Source organism: Littorina saxatilis, linkage group LG5 (genome assembly GCF_037325665.1).
Source record: "Littorina saxatilis isolate snail1 linkage group LG5, US_GU_Lsax_2.0, whole genome shotgun sequence".
In the NCBI taxonomy this organism is placed as follows: domain Eukaryota; kingdom Metazoa; phylum Mollusca; class Gastropoda; order Littorinimorpha; family Littorinidae; genus Littorina; species Littorina saxatilis.
In genome coordinates, this window is record NC_090249.1 from 49,664,409 (window position 1) to 49,683,967 (window position 19,559).

The 19,559-nt window shown below is 42.4% G+C and overlaps 1 protein-coding gene across 4 annotated transcripts in view; it reads left to right on the plus strand.

Annotated features, from left to right (window-relative positions):
• LOC138967367 (tyrosine-protein phosphatase Lar-like) overlaps positions 1-19,559 on the plus strand; it is a gene marked incomplete at its 5' end in the record, with an annotated part of 172,642 nt that overhangs the window by 114,822 nt on the left and 38,261 nt on the right. For all 4 annotated transcript variants that reach the window (XM_070339894.1, XM_070339895.1, XM_070339897.1 and 1 more), the window contains 2 exon segments: positions 9,914-10,014; positions 11,267-11,465. In XM_070339894.1, the coding sequence (XP_070195995.1) occupies positions 9,914-10,014; positions 11,267-11,465 (300 nt within the window).

Here is a 19,559-nt window from a genome sequence, read left to right on the forward strand (position 1 = left end):
GTTCAGATCTTATGTGCAGATGAAGTGAACAAATTCTAGGAAAATCGGAGTGGGTTACGGACTAAAGTCATAGTTGTTGGGTATTTCGTTTTCAAATTGGTTGTTTTTTTGGTTCTCAAGTTGTATGTTGAACAGTTTTCTACATGTTCTAAGAAAGAGCTTACAAGCTCTAAATCTGTTTTTCTGCTGTCGAGCACACTGCAGAGACTATACACACCTCGCTGGTGCATGGAATTGTGCGTATAGATCGACACAACAGGTGCCTCTCCTCCTCAAGCCAGCGAGGATGATGGCTCTTTGCCCTGCCCGTGATAAGCCAGATAGGATGATGTATGGAGACTTGAGCGAGGGCGGGGAAGGTGGTGGAAGGACGTGTTGAGGACACGATGATGATGGCTGCATCAGAGATGAGGATCACATGATGAGGCTTGGGGGCATGAGAAACCCCACGGCCTGCATGCCAGAACCTACACATAACACACACACACACACACACACACACACACACACACACACACACACACACACAATTTTGATGGCTGCATCAGAGATGAGGATAACATGATGAGGCTTGGAGTCATGAGAAACCACATAACACACACACGCGCGCGTAAAGCCTGTCCTGAACTGGGCGAAGTCGACTACGTGAAGTATACTACACGAAGCTGGCTGCACGAAGCTTTAGCACTGAGTTCCGGTATAAAAAAAATTAAAAGACTTCGCGAAGTCGACTTTAGGCTCAATGAAAGACCGCCTTAAAGAACAGAGAAAAAGATAACTTCTCTTTGACACTGCTTTAGTTGTCATGAGTTATACACTTTGTTGATATTGTTAACATTGGTTCTAAACTTCTTTATTTTAGAATTAACGGTTTTTGGAATAAGGAGAAGCTTTCTATTTATATCAGGATTTGCAACAGCAGTAAGTTCTCTTTTGAAGACTTAAAATGAGCAGTGAATCTTAACCACAAAAATACTTCAGAAGCTGGCTTAGACTGATAGTTATCTTCAGTTCTTGAAATAGTAAGGATTAATGCGGGTAGACTCAGATGCCAGAAACTGACTTATTTCTGACACCGCTCCTACAGATTTTCCCATGTCTGACTCCCTCGCTGGCATGGAGGGATATGCTTTGCACGGAATGCGTTTGATGCCGTGTAAATACGGATGCTACTCGCGACTCGTTTGTTAAACGTTCAGCCTCATTGGCCTTGGGTCGTTAACTGCCGAGACAGGTGTGAAATGTAAGAAAAGTCATGGTTCAGCAAAAATGCTTTGCTTTCACTCAGCAAAGGTGAAAGAAACTGAATATGAAGTGTGCACGGGTCATGCTATTCTGGTATATGTGAAAGAGAGATTCGCTTTTGTAATTTAATATCTAGAGATTAGCGAAGCTTGCAGTAACGAAGATCTTTGATTTACTGTGCTTCCGACAAGACCAACTCTTCTTGGTGACTGTTCAGGCTTGATATTTAAAGCACGGTACCGATTGCTTTATTTCCAGTCGTTTTATTCACGGTCAGATCAGATGTAGAAAAGACAAAATTGCAGTGTAGGCATATCTGGATACGTCAAATCAGAGCCAAATACTTCCTCCAGGCCTCAAACTTCGATTGTTTCATTTATTTGTTGTTTCATTTATTTTGTTTCATTTATTTTGTTAATCCATTTTCAAACGGACATCGTGCTTAAAGCACTTCACTAATCTGATCTATTTCGGAAGAAGAAGGTTCCTTCAAAGCGAAGTGAAGAGCTGACAGGTATTCCAAACTTGCAGGAGCCTAGCTCGGAGAAGGGATAAGAAAACGTGAGGGCAGTGAGTGAGTGGAATAGAGTGTGAGTGCTTCAGACAGAGTTGGCAGAGTGACAAAATGCTTCGTCGCTCCCGCTGCTAGTGGCGTTATGGAGAGTTTTGCTTTGAGGCCTGGGAATTCAGACCTGCTTACCCTTACGATTTTGGCGTAATTTATTACGATTTTTTTTTTTTTTTTAATCAATTCACATGTTTGGCATTGTTTTTTTCAATGGCAAAATGGGGTGAAAAAGCACAGGACTGACCAGAGATCATGTCTGTCTGATGAGACGCTGGAGAGCCTTATTCTAGTGGTCAAGTATCGCCCTCACTCATTCGGCAAGCGCAAGTACAGTATAGAGAAGGGCTTGACACACTGAAAAAGGCCTACTACGAGCAATTTAAGAAAAAGAATCAGTGATGCATGTGCTTTTGATGTGATCTTCTTTGAAATTATGATGACTACAAAAACTGACTGATGTGTTTTGTTTGTGAATGATGGATATATGTGCATGATTTTGTTTCGCAGACACAGTTGTCATGTGCGTTGTAATTGGCGACGAATGCTGGATGATTACTATTTTTGTGCCAGGATTACTATTTTTGGGGCTGAGCATTACTCCAAAACACTTATGGGGGTAAACAGGTCTGGAATGTACAACGCTAACGCTGAAATCACGGACCTAATAATAAATCATTAGTTATTGGGTCCGAGCTGAAATAGAGCAGTAGTATGCTGAAATTAACCAGGGAAACTCGGAAACAAACCAGGTGAAGGTAGATATAAAACTGAAATAGTCAAAAGATGCGGAAGATGGAGAATAATTTTTGCGTTTGTACGCTTCTTGGTGGGTAAACACACCCCCTCCCTCTCTCTCTCTCTCTCTCTCTCTCTCTCTCTCTCTCTCTCTCTCTCTCTCTCTCTCTCTCTCTCTCTCTCTCTCTCTCTCTCTCTCTCTCTCTCTCTCTCTCTCTCTCTCATTCACACACACACACACACACACACACACACTTTCTCCAATACCTTCAACAACAACAGAATGCTGCCTCCATTGCGTCACTTGCACACTATTCATAAACATGGGACTGTTCTTTTTGTCCTAATTGAATCTTTCTTATTTTGAATCTCTTTTCGTGCTGAAACATTCAGCCTGGAGTTATTTGAGAAGTTGTTAAAAGTGCAGATTGAGTTTCACGGCGTAGCGTGGGAGCGGAGTGGGAAACCATATTGTTTGCACATTACGAGGCCTCTGTTGACGTGCCGTCAAAGACATTCTACAGCGTAGCAGTACAAAAAAGTTTGGTGCCGTTACGTATGGATTACGGGATGGCGTTGCAAGGGGTTGGACGGGTGTCGTTGGAAGGGGCGGGGCAATACTTCAGTTGCAGGATACAGTAAACAAGGACCTATTAAATTGTAGCAAGGATGGACGAAGTGGCAGAAATTCAAACCTGATCTCTCTCTGTGACTCTGTCTCTGTTTAACTCTCTGTGTCTCTGTCTGTCTGTCTGTCTGTCTGTCTGTCCTCTCTCTCTCTCTCTCTCTCTCTCTCTCTCTCTCTCTCTCTCTCTCTCTCTCTCTCTCTCTCTCTCTCTCTTTCTTTCTTACTTACCCGTGAGAAAGTTGCGATAGGGCGTTGCGCTCACAAGAAAGAAAACCTAGCTATTTTTCTCCAACCAACAGAACTTTTAGCCATCTCTGCCACGCCGGAATCCTTCAACCCTCATCCAGTCAACCTCCTCCAACTCCCGTCTCAGGGTGAAACAAGTTGCACTTCAACTTCTCAAGCAGGAAAGTAGAACTTTGGCACTGTGCACCCGGAAGACAGCAAGGGTGCACCCGTTCTCAAGAGGTTGGCAGCAGGTCTGCTCACTTCACCAGTAATGAATGGTGCAAGCTAAAGGCAGTTTTTTTTTCACACAGTCTCTGCTGTCACGCCATTGCAGATTTGTACGCGCAGTTTGCGTGGTTTTATGTCTTGTAGAACAAGGGCGAAACGCTCGTGGAAATCATCTTGGCAACCTAACCCTATGAGATCTCTCTCTCTCTCTCTCTCTCTCTCTCTCTCTCTCTCTCTCTCTCTCTCTCTCTCTCTCTCTCTCTCTCTCTCTCTCTCTCTCTCTCTCTTTCTGGCAGTGTCATTGTTGTAAAAAAATAATATTGTTTGGCAAACACATTATTCTTATTTAGAGGGCGAATGAGTGTGTGTGGTGGGAAGGGGGGGGGGCGAGGCGACGCCTTTTCATGTTTGTTGGTGAGACTGTGTGGGTGGGTATGTGTGTGTGTGTGTGTGTATGTGTGTGTCTCTCTCTCTCTCTCTCTCTCTCTCTCTCTCTCTCTCTCTCTCTCTCTCTCTCTCTCTCTCTCTCTCTCTCTCTCTCTCTCTCTCTCTCTCTCTCTCTCTCGCTGCGGGACGCGCACGCATCTGTGTCTATGTCCGTGAGTGTCTGTGTGTGTGTTGGCAATGACCTAGCTATAATATCATCATCACCACGATCTTTTGGGGGTTATTCTTTGTCTGGCAGTAGCATTGTTTTTGCATGGGAAGATTTGTTGCCGTCTGCTTGTTCCTGGCATTCGCTATGGTTTTGATCAGCGTAATAAGCCAAGATGTCAGCAATGCTATTGTTGTTGGTGGGCGTTCAGACTGGCGCGTGGCTGCTATGCTGAATTTGACAGGAATGGGGATACTGATGATATGACAATGGAGACGAACCTTTAGCAGTTATGTTGCACTGTGAGGCTTTTCCGTTAGTACCTGTAGAACCTGCCTTTGGCCTTCCGGTGGCATCTCTCTCTCTCTGTCTCTGTCTCTCTGCCTGTCTGTCTCTCTCTGTCTGTCGGTCGGTCTCTCTGTCTCTCCCTCTTGCTCTCTCTGTCTCTCACTCTGTTTACACCTTTTTCATCCGTTTATATGATTTGGAAAATAAAGTAAGTCTCTCTCTCTCTCTCTCTCTCTCTCTCTCTCTCTCTCTCTCTCTCTCTCTCTCTCTCTCTCTCTCGTTTTTGCTACTCTGTGCGATGCTGAACAAATCCCAGATAGTATTTTCCAGCATGCAGATTATATTTGCAGCAGCGTGACTTCACTTTGATTGGGATTTCTCACCGAGGGTGGCCTCGTAGACATAAAAAGAGACTTCCTTGACTATGGAGTGAGCACACCTGCAAGTCTTTGATTTCAAGACGTGAAGTTGAACCGCGTTTGTTGGCCCCCCGATGCAAAGGCACAGTTGGTTTGGTGTTGGTTTTTAAATACCCATGCAACCGATATGGCTATTCGGGGCAGATGGCAAAGGGTACAGAGCACTATATATCGATGACAATTCAGACAAGGACGTCAGGTTGGCCTCGTCATTAATGACAAACAGATTTGTTACACGAATTTTTCGAACCCCGCCGATCCCAAGAGGTCTAGTTTCATGTCTCCATTTGAAAATCTCCCAAGAGCGACTGGGAAGCTGGGTTTTGCGGATTTATTGCCAGGCAAGTCTGTTGCTTTCATTGTGCGAGCTGGCATCAAGGGGAGATCGTCACAGAGGGCTTGGGATAATGAGAATAATGCACACAAGCATCCCAGGGAGGTTCACTAGCTACATACACCAGTTGTGTTGCCTTGCGCACACAGTTAGCGGGGAGAACAGCATGATGAACAGCGCGAGACAATGACGGTTGGCGTAGGAGGGGGCCTGGATGTTGCAGCGACATAAGAAAGAGATACTTCTCTCCGCGGGTGGACGCTAGTTTCTTGTCTTCTTATCGCCACATTTTCCCTTGTTTACTTGTTTTGCCAGACAATGCGAGATGAGAAATACAGCCCTCGCCTTATATTCTCCTTTCTTGGGTTCCCTCCACCACAGATATATAATTTACTGCTAGCTACGCGTAGCAGTAGAAAACGGCTTTGCGGCTCCCACTGAATTGTTCCTCCCTGCTCCTTCCGTCTAACATTTCTATCCATATGCAGGCAAGAGATGTCTTCAGGATAACACAGCACAGTGGAACACTGTCTTTTGTTACCCAGCTGGTTATGAATGAAAACTCGTGAAAATGATGACAATATTGTCCTTATCTGTGACTAAGGGTGTATTCTGCTTGTGCAAGGGATGTTCTAAATCGGAAAGTGTCTTCAGTCCCAGTTTGTACAAGCTTGAACCATGGATCATGGGCATGTTTTGCATTATAATGTCAGGGGGGGGGGGATGCCTTGGACACCTTCCAGGTGGTATAACGAGGGGTAGATTAATCCATTAGTGAATCTCATATCATCAAAGATACAATCAGAGTGTCATAGGGTGCGATACACTCTCATCTTTTTAAATAATAAGCGATCACTGTTTTCTGGCGAGTTGTAGTAGCTGATTTCAATCATTTATTTAGCCTGTTCGACTTGAAAGATGATTCAATTTACAAACGAAGCGAATACATTGTGGTGCGTAAGCACAGTCATGATGGTATCAAGTGCATACATTTTAATCCCTGAAACAGCGAAGGGACCAGGCTTCCATTCCCCCCCAAACACAGCGAATGCATTTTGGTGCATCAGCACATGATGCTATCAAGTGCAAACATTTTAATCCTTGAAAACAGCGAATGAACCCAAGCTTCCATCCAAATGCAGCGGAGCGGGGTCAAAGATTATCAAGTGTGGCCCGGTTATGAGCGTGGTGTCTGGTGCTGGTAGTCGCTCTTTCCCCACCTGAACCTCCCATCCCTGGCACCCACACCTTCGGGTCACATGGGGTGAAAGAGATAGCGGCAAGGAGAAGGCTTGGTTGGTTGTATCGTGTCTTCAGTGACAAGGAGAAGGGCGTGAAGGCATGGCGGGTGTATGTTGGGTGGCTCCGAACGCCGAAGACGGAGATGATCATAAATTGAGTTTAGGGAGGGTGGGGGTATTTGTGCAAGAAATGTGTATGTGTAGAAGTGAAGAGTTTGTGGCTAGTTAGGCTTGAGGTAGCTTCATGACTTGATAGGGTGAGTAGGATCGAGACCACGGTTTATTTTCTTCCGCAACCCTCCAAAGCGCCACTAATAGTCAGAACGTTGACCCTGGGCGTTAAATGGAAGAAGAAGAAGAAGAAGAAGAGAATGAATGTGCCAAAAAGCGTTAATAACACATCTCTGTGTTCTCTACACAGTCCCTGGTTATATAGGGTCGTACCAAAGCCTGTACAATGGGACCCCCTTTTTAAGACCCCTCCATTTTAAGACCCCGTTTTCTCACATTTTCTGTTCTTAACCTCTGTAACTGAATTTACCCCAAATTTAAGACTCCCTCGATTTTAAGACAATATTTTATCAGATGTTTTGGAAGTCTTAAAAGGGGGGGGGGGTTCACTGGAGAGGAGTTGTACGGTCTATGGGGTCAAGCGAGAGGCACGCGGAAGGCAGCGACCTGGGTGACAGAGGTCAAGAGATAGCGGGCTGTGAGATGAATGTTGTGTCTGCCGTCCTGGCAGCAAGGCTTCCAGACCCCGACCATGTCGTGTCTGCTACTTGTACAGTGTCTGCTGGGTCGTCATTAGCAGCTGTGCATGCTGGGAGCAAGTTTTTATTAATATCTTGGGAAATGGGGGGTGTCTTTTTCAGCAAGTTGTATAGTCTGCGTGGAAGATGTTGAGTTTCTGCTCCTTATCCACAATCTCTTTATCCAAGTCCTACCGAATTTATTTGAGGGAAGGATGTGCCAATTAAGGAGCAGGCATTAATTTTTAGTGTGAAACACTTAAATATTTACACTTACATTATTCATCTGTTACAACTTTGTTTTGATTAATCATAGAGGGAAGCACGCTTACTCAATGTAATATTTACAGCAGGATTGAACCGAAAAAACGTGATACAATTTGGGTAGTATAGGGAAAAATCGTTTTGGTGGTTGTTTTTTTTCATTTTGTTAAAAGGTTGGAATAAAAAAATGTTTATGATTTTTGATTGCATACAGTGATCAATCAATTACGAGAACCAGTGGTGGATCAGGGTATAGTGTAATTGGTTTTTTATTTGTTTGTTAGTTTGTTTTAAACTTTTCTCTTCTTTTTTTTTCATTGTTCTCTTTACGTAAGATTTGGCAGATATTAGTGTTCGCTACTTCTAACATTTTCTCTCATTACGAAGCACTTAAATGTTCATGTTGTCACCTAAATACTAACACGTTTAGACTTTGTGACTAGAGGGGGAGAGCTCCTCATCCCACCTCACGCCCACAACCCTTTCCCCTCACTGTCTCTATTCAGTTCAGAGCTTGGTCTGTCCAATATTTCTGGAAATAAGGCCTAACTAGAAAAACGGAAAGCAGATGTAATCCAGCTACAAAAAGATAAAAGTGGCCGGAAGATATGGGGAGGAGGAGGGGGGGGGTAGAAAGAGAGAGAGGGGTGAGGCATATTAGTGTGGAAAAGGAGGGAGGAGCATGAGAAATTTGACACAGACCAGAATGAAGGAGTTCACGCTGAGGTAAAGAAAATACCTGCTGGCATATTTTCAACACTTTTTGTTTTCTTTTTCGCTTTTTTTTTTCTCCACAAAACGAATACGCTTATTTTGTCCTTTTCTTATTTTCCTTGCCGTTTTTTCTTGGCTGTAACTGAAATACTTCTTATGAGCGTAAAATTCCGTACTTTTCACACAAATAAGGATGTGCAGAAATAACACCAACTTAAACGCTATAAGGCTGTTGTATTACTATGAATAAAAGTATGAGCAGAATTTTCTCTCTGGTGGGGGGAGGGGGGGGGGGGGGGAGGGGACTAGTAGGATGTGTTCACTTGACTTTTTATTTTATTTTATATCTACGTCTTCTGTTTGACCAAAGTTGCTGGTATGCGGCTACGTTTGCTTTAAACGTTGTGTTTAAACCTGCGTCTTTTCTAGTTGTCAACAGCTTTTGATGAATTGTGTTGTGTATTATCTTTGAAGTTAATATTCTCTACGTGTTTTCTGAAGATATTGAGTTGCTCAAGATCTATTGTTTGATACATTAGCAAATGCAGGAGTTCTTCCGTTTTGCTTTTTGTTCTTTTTTGGACTTGTCAGTTTCAGATTGTTTTGTGTTCTGATTTTGTATCGGTTTTACTGTTTTTCTTCTTCATATTTATAGTCAAATCAGAAATTACTAGGCTCTCTCAGATTTGTTCTTAGCAGATATTGTGAAGATTCTGTTAGGAAAACAACTCGTTTCAGAACTCAAGTTGTGTAGTGGAGTCTCAGGGCCAACATATGTTTTTTTCAGAAGTTTGAATAAATACCTGGCATAGTTGTGTTCTCCTGTGTTTTGTGGTCATAAACTTATATTTTTGCACTCCCCTTCCCACCGAGACTTGTAGAGTACAAACTGTAGCTTGGTTACAACACCAGAAGAGACGCAGTTGGTCTTTTCTTGTCCCATTGGTAACACTGTGATGATGTCAGTTGGTCTTTTCTTGTGCCATTGGTAACACTGTGATGATGTCAGTTGGTCTTGCTCAAGTGTTAAACTGCAGTGTTGTGTTAGTAACTTGTACGGTGTTAGACTTACTTAGAGTAGCCAAGCCTGAAAACCTATGTTCACTTACAAAAATGTGTTGGGGTGAAGTTGTTATACATTGTTCAAAAATATATAAGTTTTGTCCCGTACGTCAATCCAAAACGTCCAATGAACCACAAAGACCTAACATTTCATGATTGCCCTGATGATGATCATAATGATTAAGAATCAGTTAAACATGGTCTGTCATGAATCAAAGTCAAGAATGGCAATTAAGGTCCTGGAATATTTAAATTTTAACAAAACAGAATGTTCGCAAGTACATCGACTCAATGGCCTTTATAATGGACAGCCAGACAAATAGATAAAGGGAACACGTATCTCAGAAAGCGTTAAATGTGTTCAGTCTCTGGCAAGATAATCACAACCATTAAGAATGAAATATTTATTTGTCTGTCTACTATAAAGACCATTGGGTCAATGTACTCATGAACATTTTTAAATTGAAAACGTTCGCCGTACCTTACCATTCTCGTGGGTTTTTTATTCTTGGTTATGGAATGTTAGCAGTCTATCTGTTTTTACGCTCTGTCATGGAAGAAAAGTTTGAATACCATGAAACAATCTGAATTTGTGACTTGTGTGTGTGTGTGCAGCACCGGGCACCCCACCGCGCAACATCCTTGCACGTGCAGCCAGTTCCACCACCATCGTCGTGTCATGGGACGAGCCAGACATCCCCAACGGTATCATCCAGGTCAGTGCTTGGTCCTTGTCTTCTTGTCACCATCCTGTCTTTTCATTATCACTTTCGTCATCATCACTATCCTGGGGTTTTTCATGTTCGTCTCCCCACATTGTCTGCATCATGAGCAGCAGTTTATAGTAATTGTTGTTGTCTTTGTCTTCTCTACCAACCTGCTAGCTGTCTGTCTGTCTGTCTGTCTGTCTGTCTGTCTGTCTGTCTGTCTGTCTCTCTCTCTCTCTCTCTCTCTCCCTCTCTCTCTCCCCCCCCTCTCTCTCTCTCTCTCTCCCTCCCTCCCTCCCTCCCTCTCTCTCCCTCCCTCCCCCCTCTCTCTCTCTCTCTCTCTCTCTCTCTCTCTCTCTCTCTCTCTCTCTCTCTCTCTCTCTCTCTCTCTCTCTCTCTCTCTCTCTCTCTCTCTCGTAATACTGTATGATTGTGATTGACAATTGTCCTTTTATTGTCTTAATTTTTATGTCTTAGTTTAGCAGGGACAGATTGTAAGACTAGGCGTGAGCCTAAAATCTCCATCCTTGAGTAATAAAGTTTGTTCGTTCGTTCGTTCGTTCGTTCTCTCTCTCTCTCTCTCTCTCTCTCTCTCTCTCTCTCTCTCTCTCTCTCTCTCTCTCTCTCTCTCTCTCTCTCTCTCTCTCTCTCTCTCTCTCTCTCTCTCTCTCTCGCATGTTGTCTTCGAATCACTGCAGTCAAAAGCATCCACTGTAAGTGGTTGTGCCCTCTCTCTCACTCTGTCTCTCTCTAACCCTGCTTCCATCTCTGTCTCTGTCTCTCCCTCTTTCTACCTGTCTCTCTCTGTTCTCTTCGAAACCCTGTCCAGAGTCAAAAGTAGTGGTTGTGCCCTCTTTCTCACTCTGTCTCTCTCTAACCCTGCTCCCATCTCTGTCTCTCCCTCTCCCTCTTTTTTCTACCTGTCTCCCTCTGTTCTCTTCGAAACCCGGCCTGCCCAGAGTCAAAAGTATCTACTGTAAGTGGTTGTGCCCTCTCTCTCACTCTGTCTCTCTCTATCGCTGCTCCCATCTCTGTCTCTTGATCCCTCTCCCTCTTTCTTTCTCCCTGTCTCTCTGTTCTCTTTGAAACCCTAGCTAGCTGTCCAGAGTCAAAAGCATCTAATGTAAGTGGTACTTTTTTCCTCACCTTAGACCCCCTATTGGCCGATATCCCTTGTGTTTTACTGGAGAAGAGTTAACAAGTACCCACATCGCTTGACAAAGAAACATAACAACAATTGGTTGTGCCTTGACAACAACAGGGATACCGCGTGTTCTACTCGCTCAAGCCAGAGGAGCCGGTATTCTTCTGGGAGCAGCAGGAGGTCAAGAACGACAACCGCCTAACCACCATCTCCGGCCTGGTGCCCAATCAGACCTACACCATCTCCATCCTGGCCTACTCCTCCATCGGCCCTGGCCCCATGTCACACCCCATCCAGGTCCTCACTACGCAGGGAGGTAGGTCACATCGCTCTCCCTCCTGTCTCCCTCCCTCCCTCCCTCCCCACCCCCTCCCCACCCCTCCCTCCTCTTTTCAGATCCAGTTGCCATGCCAAGGTGCTAGTCCCTTGTCCTTTTGTGCATGCGGCCATGATTACTTACCATGCATGATGGAGTATATATATCTTAATATCTCATGAGTGGTATATATTATAATAATGATGATATTTTGTAATATCATGGTGTCGTATATATATATAGCTATGATAGTTTTTCAGAGTGTATCTAACGCTGTGTATAATCATTATGGTGTTTTGTGGTTGTGTGGGTTTTGGGTTATAGGTGTGGAGGAAAGAGAGAGAGTGTGTGAGTGTGTGTGTGCATGTGTGCGTGTGTGAGTGTCTGTCTGTATGTCGCCGTCTGTCCGACTGTCTGTGTCTCTGTGTGTAAAAAGTATTAACAATGGAGAAAAAATTAATGTGAAAAAAAATAATGTTGAATATCACACATTACTTGTTTTTTCAGTATTGTGTGTTTGTATTCAGATTATGTGTGCAATTGGAAATGAAGGGAGGTTGGGGGGGGGGATTAGATAGAAATGTTGATCATAATAATCTTCATGTTACTGTTGGTAAGTGTTTGTTTATAGCCAGTAACTTATATCGTTCATAATGATGTACGTATCTTGTCCTTTATAATTGATTTTTGAAAGTCACCTTTCTTTACTTTTTGAGTGGCTGCATGGTTAATTGATCCCCCTTACTTTTCCACCAATTATTATTTCTTTTCTCAAATTGGAATGGCATGTTTTGTCAGTGAATGTGTCAACATTTTGTTTAGTCCAGCAAAGCATATGTCTTAGCTGGACTGTGGCTTGTATACGTTGGACTTGCTCCTCGTTCATATATGCATGCCCCATGTTGAAATCCGTTGGAATGAAGATGCATTTTGGTCCCAAAAGCATGCAGAATTGTGTCTAAATGTGGAATGAAACGCTCACAAAAGTGGGATAGATTTATTTCAGTTTTAACCCTGTATCCTAAGTACCAGCCCCTATTATTGAGTCATTATGTGATTCCCCAAGTTGATCGGTTGGCTGCCTTGTCCCGTAGATGTATTTTATTCTTCTTAGTTTCAATTAGACTCACCAAGCAAGGTTGTAGACTTTAACCCACCTATGTCAATTTCCCACCCCATTCCGACTTCCATGGTGTTTGTTTTTAGTTCAGGTTGAATAAATGCCACACCCTTTGTGTATAGCTCCCTCTCTTCACCCTCAATCCTTGCAACTGGCAAACAGCTTGAACATTTTCAGTTTATCAAAGGGAGAAATGACACTAGCCTGATATTTTGAACTTTGAGAATTAACAACATTGCAAACAAGCTTTCTTGAGAGAAAAACTATCTTGTTGCAAGAAATTTAATTATTTGTTGCTTGAAGAAAAAGGGGAGTAACTGCCGAAGAGTGCTGATTACTCTGCTGTCGTTTTCTTCACAGAATTTTAAAAAAAAAATTAAATAACCATAGACCTGCAGTGTTATTTCTCACCAGATAAAGAAGTGAATTTGCAGTTGTTTGTGAAGAAAAGTTCCCCTGGCTGTTTGTCACTTTAGCCTAACGGGTGGGAGAATACTTAGTACCCTGTGCTGTTGCGAGCCATGCAAGATTCTTGTGCTGTCAGTGTGTCGGACTGTGTGTCCGACCTGTTCGCCCAGCGTGCCGCTCCGTTCCTTGTGTTGTCCTGTCTGTCTGTGCAACAGACACGGCCTGCGCTAGCTGCCTCTGCGTTCGTTAGTTTGTTCAGAAGTACCCACATGGCCAGTCTGCTCGCTGCTTTGCCTGCTCTCCCCCCAAACAGCGAAGCGTTCGTTGTCTGTGTTTTGCATGGAGACTGTTGTCTCCTGTGTCTGTCTCAACTCTTCGTTTATGCGCTGGCCGGCCGGTCGGCAAGGCAGTACGTCTCGTCTTTGTGGATCCATTTTTTCATCCCATATCTCAGTCGCTCCCAACTGTTTCTTCCCCCCTCCCACATCCTCTCTCCTGTCACCCCTCTCCCTGGTGCTACCTGTTGGTGGCTGATTGTAGATGACGTAATTTGCTGTTCCAGTTGCCCACCATCCCGTCTTTGATGGTAAGTGTGTTGAACGTGCGACGCAAAGCGCCCTACTGGTGACCCCGTTTCAGCCTGACCCAGTTTCCAGGCTCTGACAGGCGTCACGTGCTGTCACTGTGTTTTTTCTCTTCTCTGTATTTTTGACTTCTACGGCAGATTACCTGTTTGTCTTTTTGACTCTCCTCTCGTCATTGGCGCTGCATGCTTCGCTGTTTGACTCTCTTTGTCTTGTCTTTGGAGTGTTTTTACGCTCGCCTGTTTTTAGAGCGTCTTTTCACTGTGATTATTCTTTTTTTTATAATTGTTTTATTTATCTTATGATATTTATTTTATATTATGTATTATATTTTATCTAATGAACTATTACTTTGTTTTATTAATGTTTGTTCTGAATTTTATTTTACGTTAGCCATTTTTTTCTTACATTTGTTTCTGTTCATCTCTTTTTTTTTCTTTTTTTTAATCAATTTTATTTTTTATTGACTAAGCTTATTTCCAGATTTAAATTTCTATTTTTTTTTTTCTCTTCTCTAATTCTATTCTTATTTCCAGATTTAAATTTTTTTTTTTCCTTCAGTTCTTATCCTTTTAAAAATGTATTCATTCTGATTTTCTGAAGTTTTTTGACTGTTCAAACAGTTTTTTCTTCAAAAGTGTTAGATGAGCCGTTTGTATATCCTTGAGGCTGTTGAGCTCGCTGTTCTGCATACTTGAGTCTGCCCTGCGCTGCCAGCCGTACTATCAAGCTGTTACTATCGCGCCGACGGCCAGCATGCATTTCTTTTCTTGTTGATGTCTCTCAGTGGTTGTACTGTGCGTGGTGAAAGTACGTCTCAGCTGTGATGTTGGTCGCTGTCATTCTACCATTGGTAGCGCATTCTTCTGTGTGCAGCGATATGTTAGATCAGAAACATTGCATTTTTGTACGTGTGGGACATGTACTGCACTGTTTGGACTGAGACAGTATTTTGTGACTTGTTGCAGGCCTGTGTGTTACAGTAAAACAAATTAAAAAGTTAAAAAAATCTTTTCTTTTCTGTGAACAGTGTGCACTGACAAAACATTTTGTGTGCATTTTTGAAACGTGAACCTTGTGGCTGTTGTGCTTGACATCTTGAATGTCGCGATGCTTGTACTGTTTTTTTTGAGTCTGTGTAAGTGTGTGGAATGATCATGACGCAAAAAAGGCCTGCGATTACATGTATACACAGAGTGTGCAGTCACGCTCTTCACCGTAGGTTCTCTCCAGCTTGACCTGCACGCTGTGATACAGTGGAACCCTTCTTTTTAGACCTCAACAAATCTGAGGAAAATTAGATCTTAAAAAGGAGGGCGTCTTAAAGTTGGGGTCAATTTACACAGGTTATGAACACAGAATCTGAGAAAACAAGGTCCTATAAAGGGGGGGGTCTTCAATCTGGGGGTCTTAAATGGGGGGGTTCCCATGTAGTGGCTCATTCTGTTCAACATGACTCTCCTTCTTGCGTCTTTCTGATGCACTCCATCGGTCCCCATAGTCTGTTGCCAATCACAGCGGGTACATCCGTGAGCTTAAACTTGAGGACAGGTCTCAATCCCAAATTGTGTTAAACGTGATAATAATTGGGCAAAGATGACTTTGTGAAGTTGACTTCATGAAGCTCACTGTTGGATGCTTTATTTGTCCATGTAAAAAGACTTCGGAAATGACGTCAGCACAAATCTATGGTTTAAACCCAATTACCCAAGCCACAGAGAGTCTTCACAAATATCCACATTTTTATAAACCTTGAGAATTGTGTCCCAGTAATTTCATTCTGCTCATTTATTGAGGGATGAGGTCCAATGAGCTTCAGTGAAATAGTAGGTACAAAGGTTGCACTGATTTTGTTAAAACAAATATAAGCAGTTGCAGCCATAAGGAAAAATACATGTAGAAACAACTATAAGAATCAAGGAGGGAGGAGCATACTTTTCATGATTGTTAACCTAGCTACCTTTTGAGACCCAACAATCAGAGAAAATCTAACGAAGGTGGGACGTACACACTGTCTTAAAATGGGGGTCATATTTACAGAGGTTCAGAACAGAAAGTCTGAGATAACAAGATCTTAAAAAGGAGGGAGTCTTAAATTGTGGGGGGGGGGGGGGGGTCTTAAAAGGGGGGTTCCATCGTATCTCTTTCATGTCATTCTTTGACTATGTCTGACTTAGAGCATCCTACTCTGCACAGTAATTAGGAATACTAACAGCTCTCCGTTTTGTGTTTTCTTTGTGATTAAAACTTTACACTCAATGTCCTGTGAATGGCAAACAACTCGTATTGTGCTACGTGTGTATAAAGTCTTGGTGTTTCCTCTCTGTCTCTCTCTTTTTCTCTCTTTCTCTCTCTCTCTCTCTCTCTCCCTCACACTTCTTGACATCTTAATTTAATTCAGTCTGTCCTTTTGAATACGCTGTGCTCGTTCAGTAACTTAAAAAGTCAAGCAAGCTTTGCAAACAATGTAAGGAACAAGTTGAGCTATATGAGCAGATGCTTATTTTTTTAAAGAAAGATTAATTGCGAAGCTAGCTGGTATATGCAAATACAGAAATGCGCACTGTAGCTTCTTTTTTAACCTTTTTTTTTATTGGCAAATTAAGACATAGTGCCTGCATGCTTTGAAATGTCTGTCTATTGCATGGGAATGGTGAATGTTGACACATATATAATTCAGTCATCATGAATGCAAAAAGTGACTGCTTGCATCAGAATAATTTACTTGAGCCTTTGCGACTGCTTTTATTTCTGCAAATTGCATATTTTATGGACTAGCTGGTTTGAACGTTAAACCAATAAGGCAGTTTTATTCCAGGCGCAAATTATTTAGTCATCTTTTCTTCCTTTTCTTGTTATGAACGTCTCGGGCTTATAGAGATGCTGGGCTTTTTTAACAGTAGCGTTTTTTGAAGAGAGAGAAGCGCAGTGCTTTGCGCGTAGTTACCTCCCTGTACTAATCCACATGCTGTTTTCTCTTTTCAAACTCTTCAAAGGTGGCTTTCAAGGTGAGGCTACTCCCAACATTTCTGGTTTTATTGCAGAGTTGTCCTCCCTGTACAATTGTCTCTAATAACTTGAGTATCCATGTTTTTTGGTTCTCCATTTGTAGTTTTGTCATCTGATTCTGTTGTTTTTTCTCCAAAATCTGTCAGCAGTTTTTCTGAGTTGACAATGTATCGTATGTCCTGATTTCGATACAGTGTAATTGCAAGGGACAAATAATGCAGGCAGGATGGAGTCTCCAGTGTCATGGCATGTTCAAGATGACAGCTATTAAAATCGGAATTACCAAATAGACAGCCTGGCTGTTGTCTGTCTATTTGTCAACGTTGAATGTCCATGACTTTCTGTATGGACGTATATATATACAACAATTAAGATATATAGGAAAGAAGTTGAATATATCTCACTTTTTGTACAGAGATTCTGCAAGGAGTTTGTAAGATATATATTCTTTTATAATACTGACTTTTAACCAAAACATTGAACACGTTGCTTTTGAGTTTACATGGGTTTTTTTCCCTTGCACAGTATGTGTGATCTGACTCCACCGAGCTCTGACTGCCTAAAAAACAAAAACAGTCGGGCAAAGGACAAGATTTTTAGTGGGTGTTACAGCCCATGAATTAACGCACAAGAAGAACAAGAAGAAGAAATAATCATGTTAGTACTTGTGTCAAAACAATTAGAAAAGGGGTTATTTTTGTGACAAAGTGAACAGCAAGAAGAAAGAAATAATTCAATAGACTACATACTGCACTAAAACTGAGAGATGTTCAATCCCCAAGAAGAAGAAAGGAGCAGAAAAGAAGAATAGAAATTAAGACGTTTAACATAGAACTCTATCCAGTCCCAGTGTTCCCAGACACAGAGAAGACACAGAGAACAACAGGTCAGTTGGACCTGCATGGATTCAAAATATGTATTGGTCAAAATATCACGGCGGCAAACAATTGTTGTGTCAAAGTACATCCCACGTTTCAAAGCTATCGTGTATTCTAAGGGCCTGGGGTGAGAACAAAACAGCAATTAAAAAAGGAACCGAAGACAGAGGCCATGGGAACAACACTGTATATCAGGTATAAAATAATAAATATATATAGGTCCTTGAGTTTATATACTGCTGCTGTCATAATCATAAAATCTCTGAATTTGTTAAGAAGTTTTTGTTCAGTTGTCAAACTTAAGTTCCTGGATTTTTATTTCTTTCTTGTCTCTGTGATACTGCAAGGATAATACCTGCATAGTGTGTGTTCTGTACATACTTTTTTGTTGTTCTCCATTCCATCTCATCATGAAAGACGTACGACTGCTGTGCCGTACTGTGCTGTGCTGCATGCTCAATACTGATTTATTTTACACTTTTGTTACATGTTTTTTCTCTTATGTTTTCTTTTGTTGTATTCTTTTGTTCAAACAGATTTTCTGCTGAAAACAATCTGTTTGAGTGAATGTGCGTGTCTTTGTTTATTTCAGACTGTGACAATCATCAAATAGTTTTCCTGTTTTGTTTTTTTCGTTTTTCTGTCTCTGATTCTGGTATGTTGTACCAAGTCATATGCTGTTTTGTTTGTCACCAACTATGAGAGCCAAACCATAGGCTCTTTTGTTGGGACATTTTTGTAAACAAGTTTCAAGATTTTTTTTTTTTTTTTTTTTTTTTGGGGGGGGGGGGGGTGTTAAATATTACATTTGATGGCGAAGCTAGTAATTTATTAAACAATTGAATATCTCCTACGCTTTGGGGTTTGCATAGATAAATCACACTAAAAATGTCACTGTTTAGATTAGATGTTCAAGAATACATTTGCTTTGCAGCGTTATATGCTTACCCAAGATACAGTTCTGAAATTGATTACTGCTTTTTTTATGCTTTAAAAAAATAAATAGTATGTGGCTGTTGTTGGGAGGGTAAAGCAATTAAACTCTGGTGTATTTTGCTGTACGTACCCTGCCTCAACCCTGTCAAGCACTCTATACAGCAGGTAGACCGTAGACAGCACAGCTTAATTACCCTTGCTTTACCTCATAGCTCCAACCCCCCCCCCCCCCCCCTCTTTTCTCCATCTCTAACTGCTGCTCAAACCCCCTGCCTTCAGTTGACAGGCAATGTTGTGCAGCGCTGCGCTGCAGTTTGCTGCAGTTTGCTGCATACCCCCATAATCGTAGTTCTCGTAGCTTGCAGCGCTGCGCTGCAGTTCACTGCATACCCCCATAATCGTAGTTCTCGTAGCTTGCAGCGCTGCGCTGCAGTTCGCTGCATACCCCCATAATCGTAATTCTTGTAGCGCTGCGTTGCAGTTCGCTGCATAACCCCAATGATAGTTCTAGTAGCTTGCAGCACTGCGCTGCAATTTGCTGCATAACCCCAATAATGGTAGTTCTGGTAGCTTGCAGCGCTGCAAGTTCTCGTCTGCTGCAGCTGTGGCAATATCTGTTCACGTAGGTCCCCCGTGCCTTTGCCCGCTCCATTCTTGGGAAGTCCGGTCTTGATGAAAGAAAAATGAATCGGTTTGACCTTGAGGAAAAGTAATCAGTTTGACCTTGATACAAAATTAATCAGATTGGCCTTGATACTCTACCTTAAAGCATAAAGAGCTAGTGCAGATAGACTTTTTTCCCATTGCCCCCTGTAAAATGTCTGTTTAGTGGTTATAAAAAGATGTGGCCCCAGTCAAGACTCTGGCTTCCCTTCTCACTGTTCACATTGTGTTGTGCTCACTAATTAAGCTGTCGTGCCGTCTTGTCGCGAATCAATGCGATCCATGTGCTCAATCTGTATTGAACGTGCGATTCAAAGCGGTCAATGTGCTCAATCTGTATTGAACGTGCGATTCAAAAGCGATCGATGTGCTAAATCTGTTGCTAAACGTGCGAAACATTGCGATCAATGTGCCAGTATTCTGTATTGAACGTTGTGGCAAGGAACGAGCAGTCGCTTTAACCATGCATGCTACTTTGCGTGTCGCGCAGCTGTAC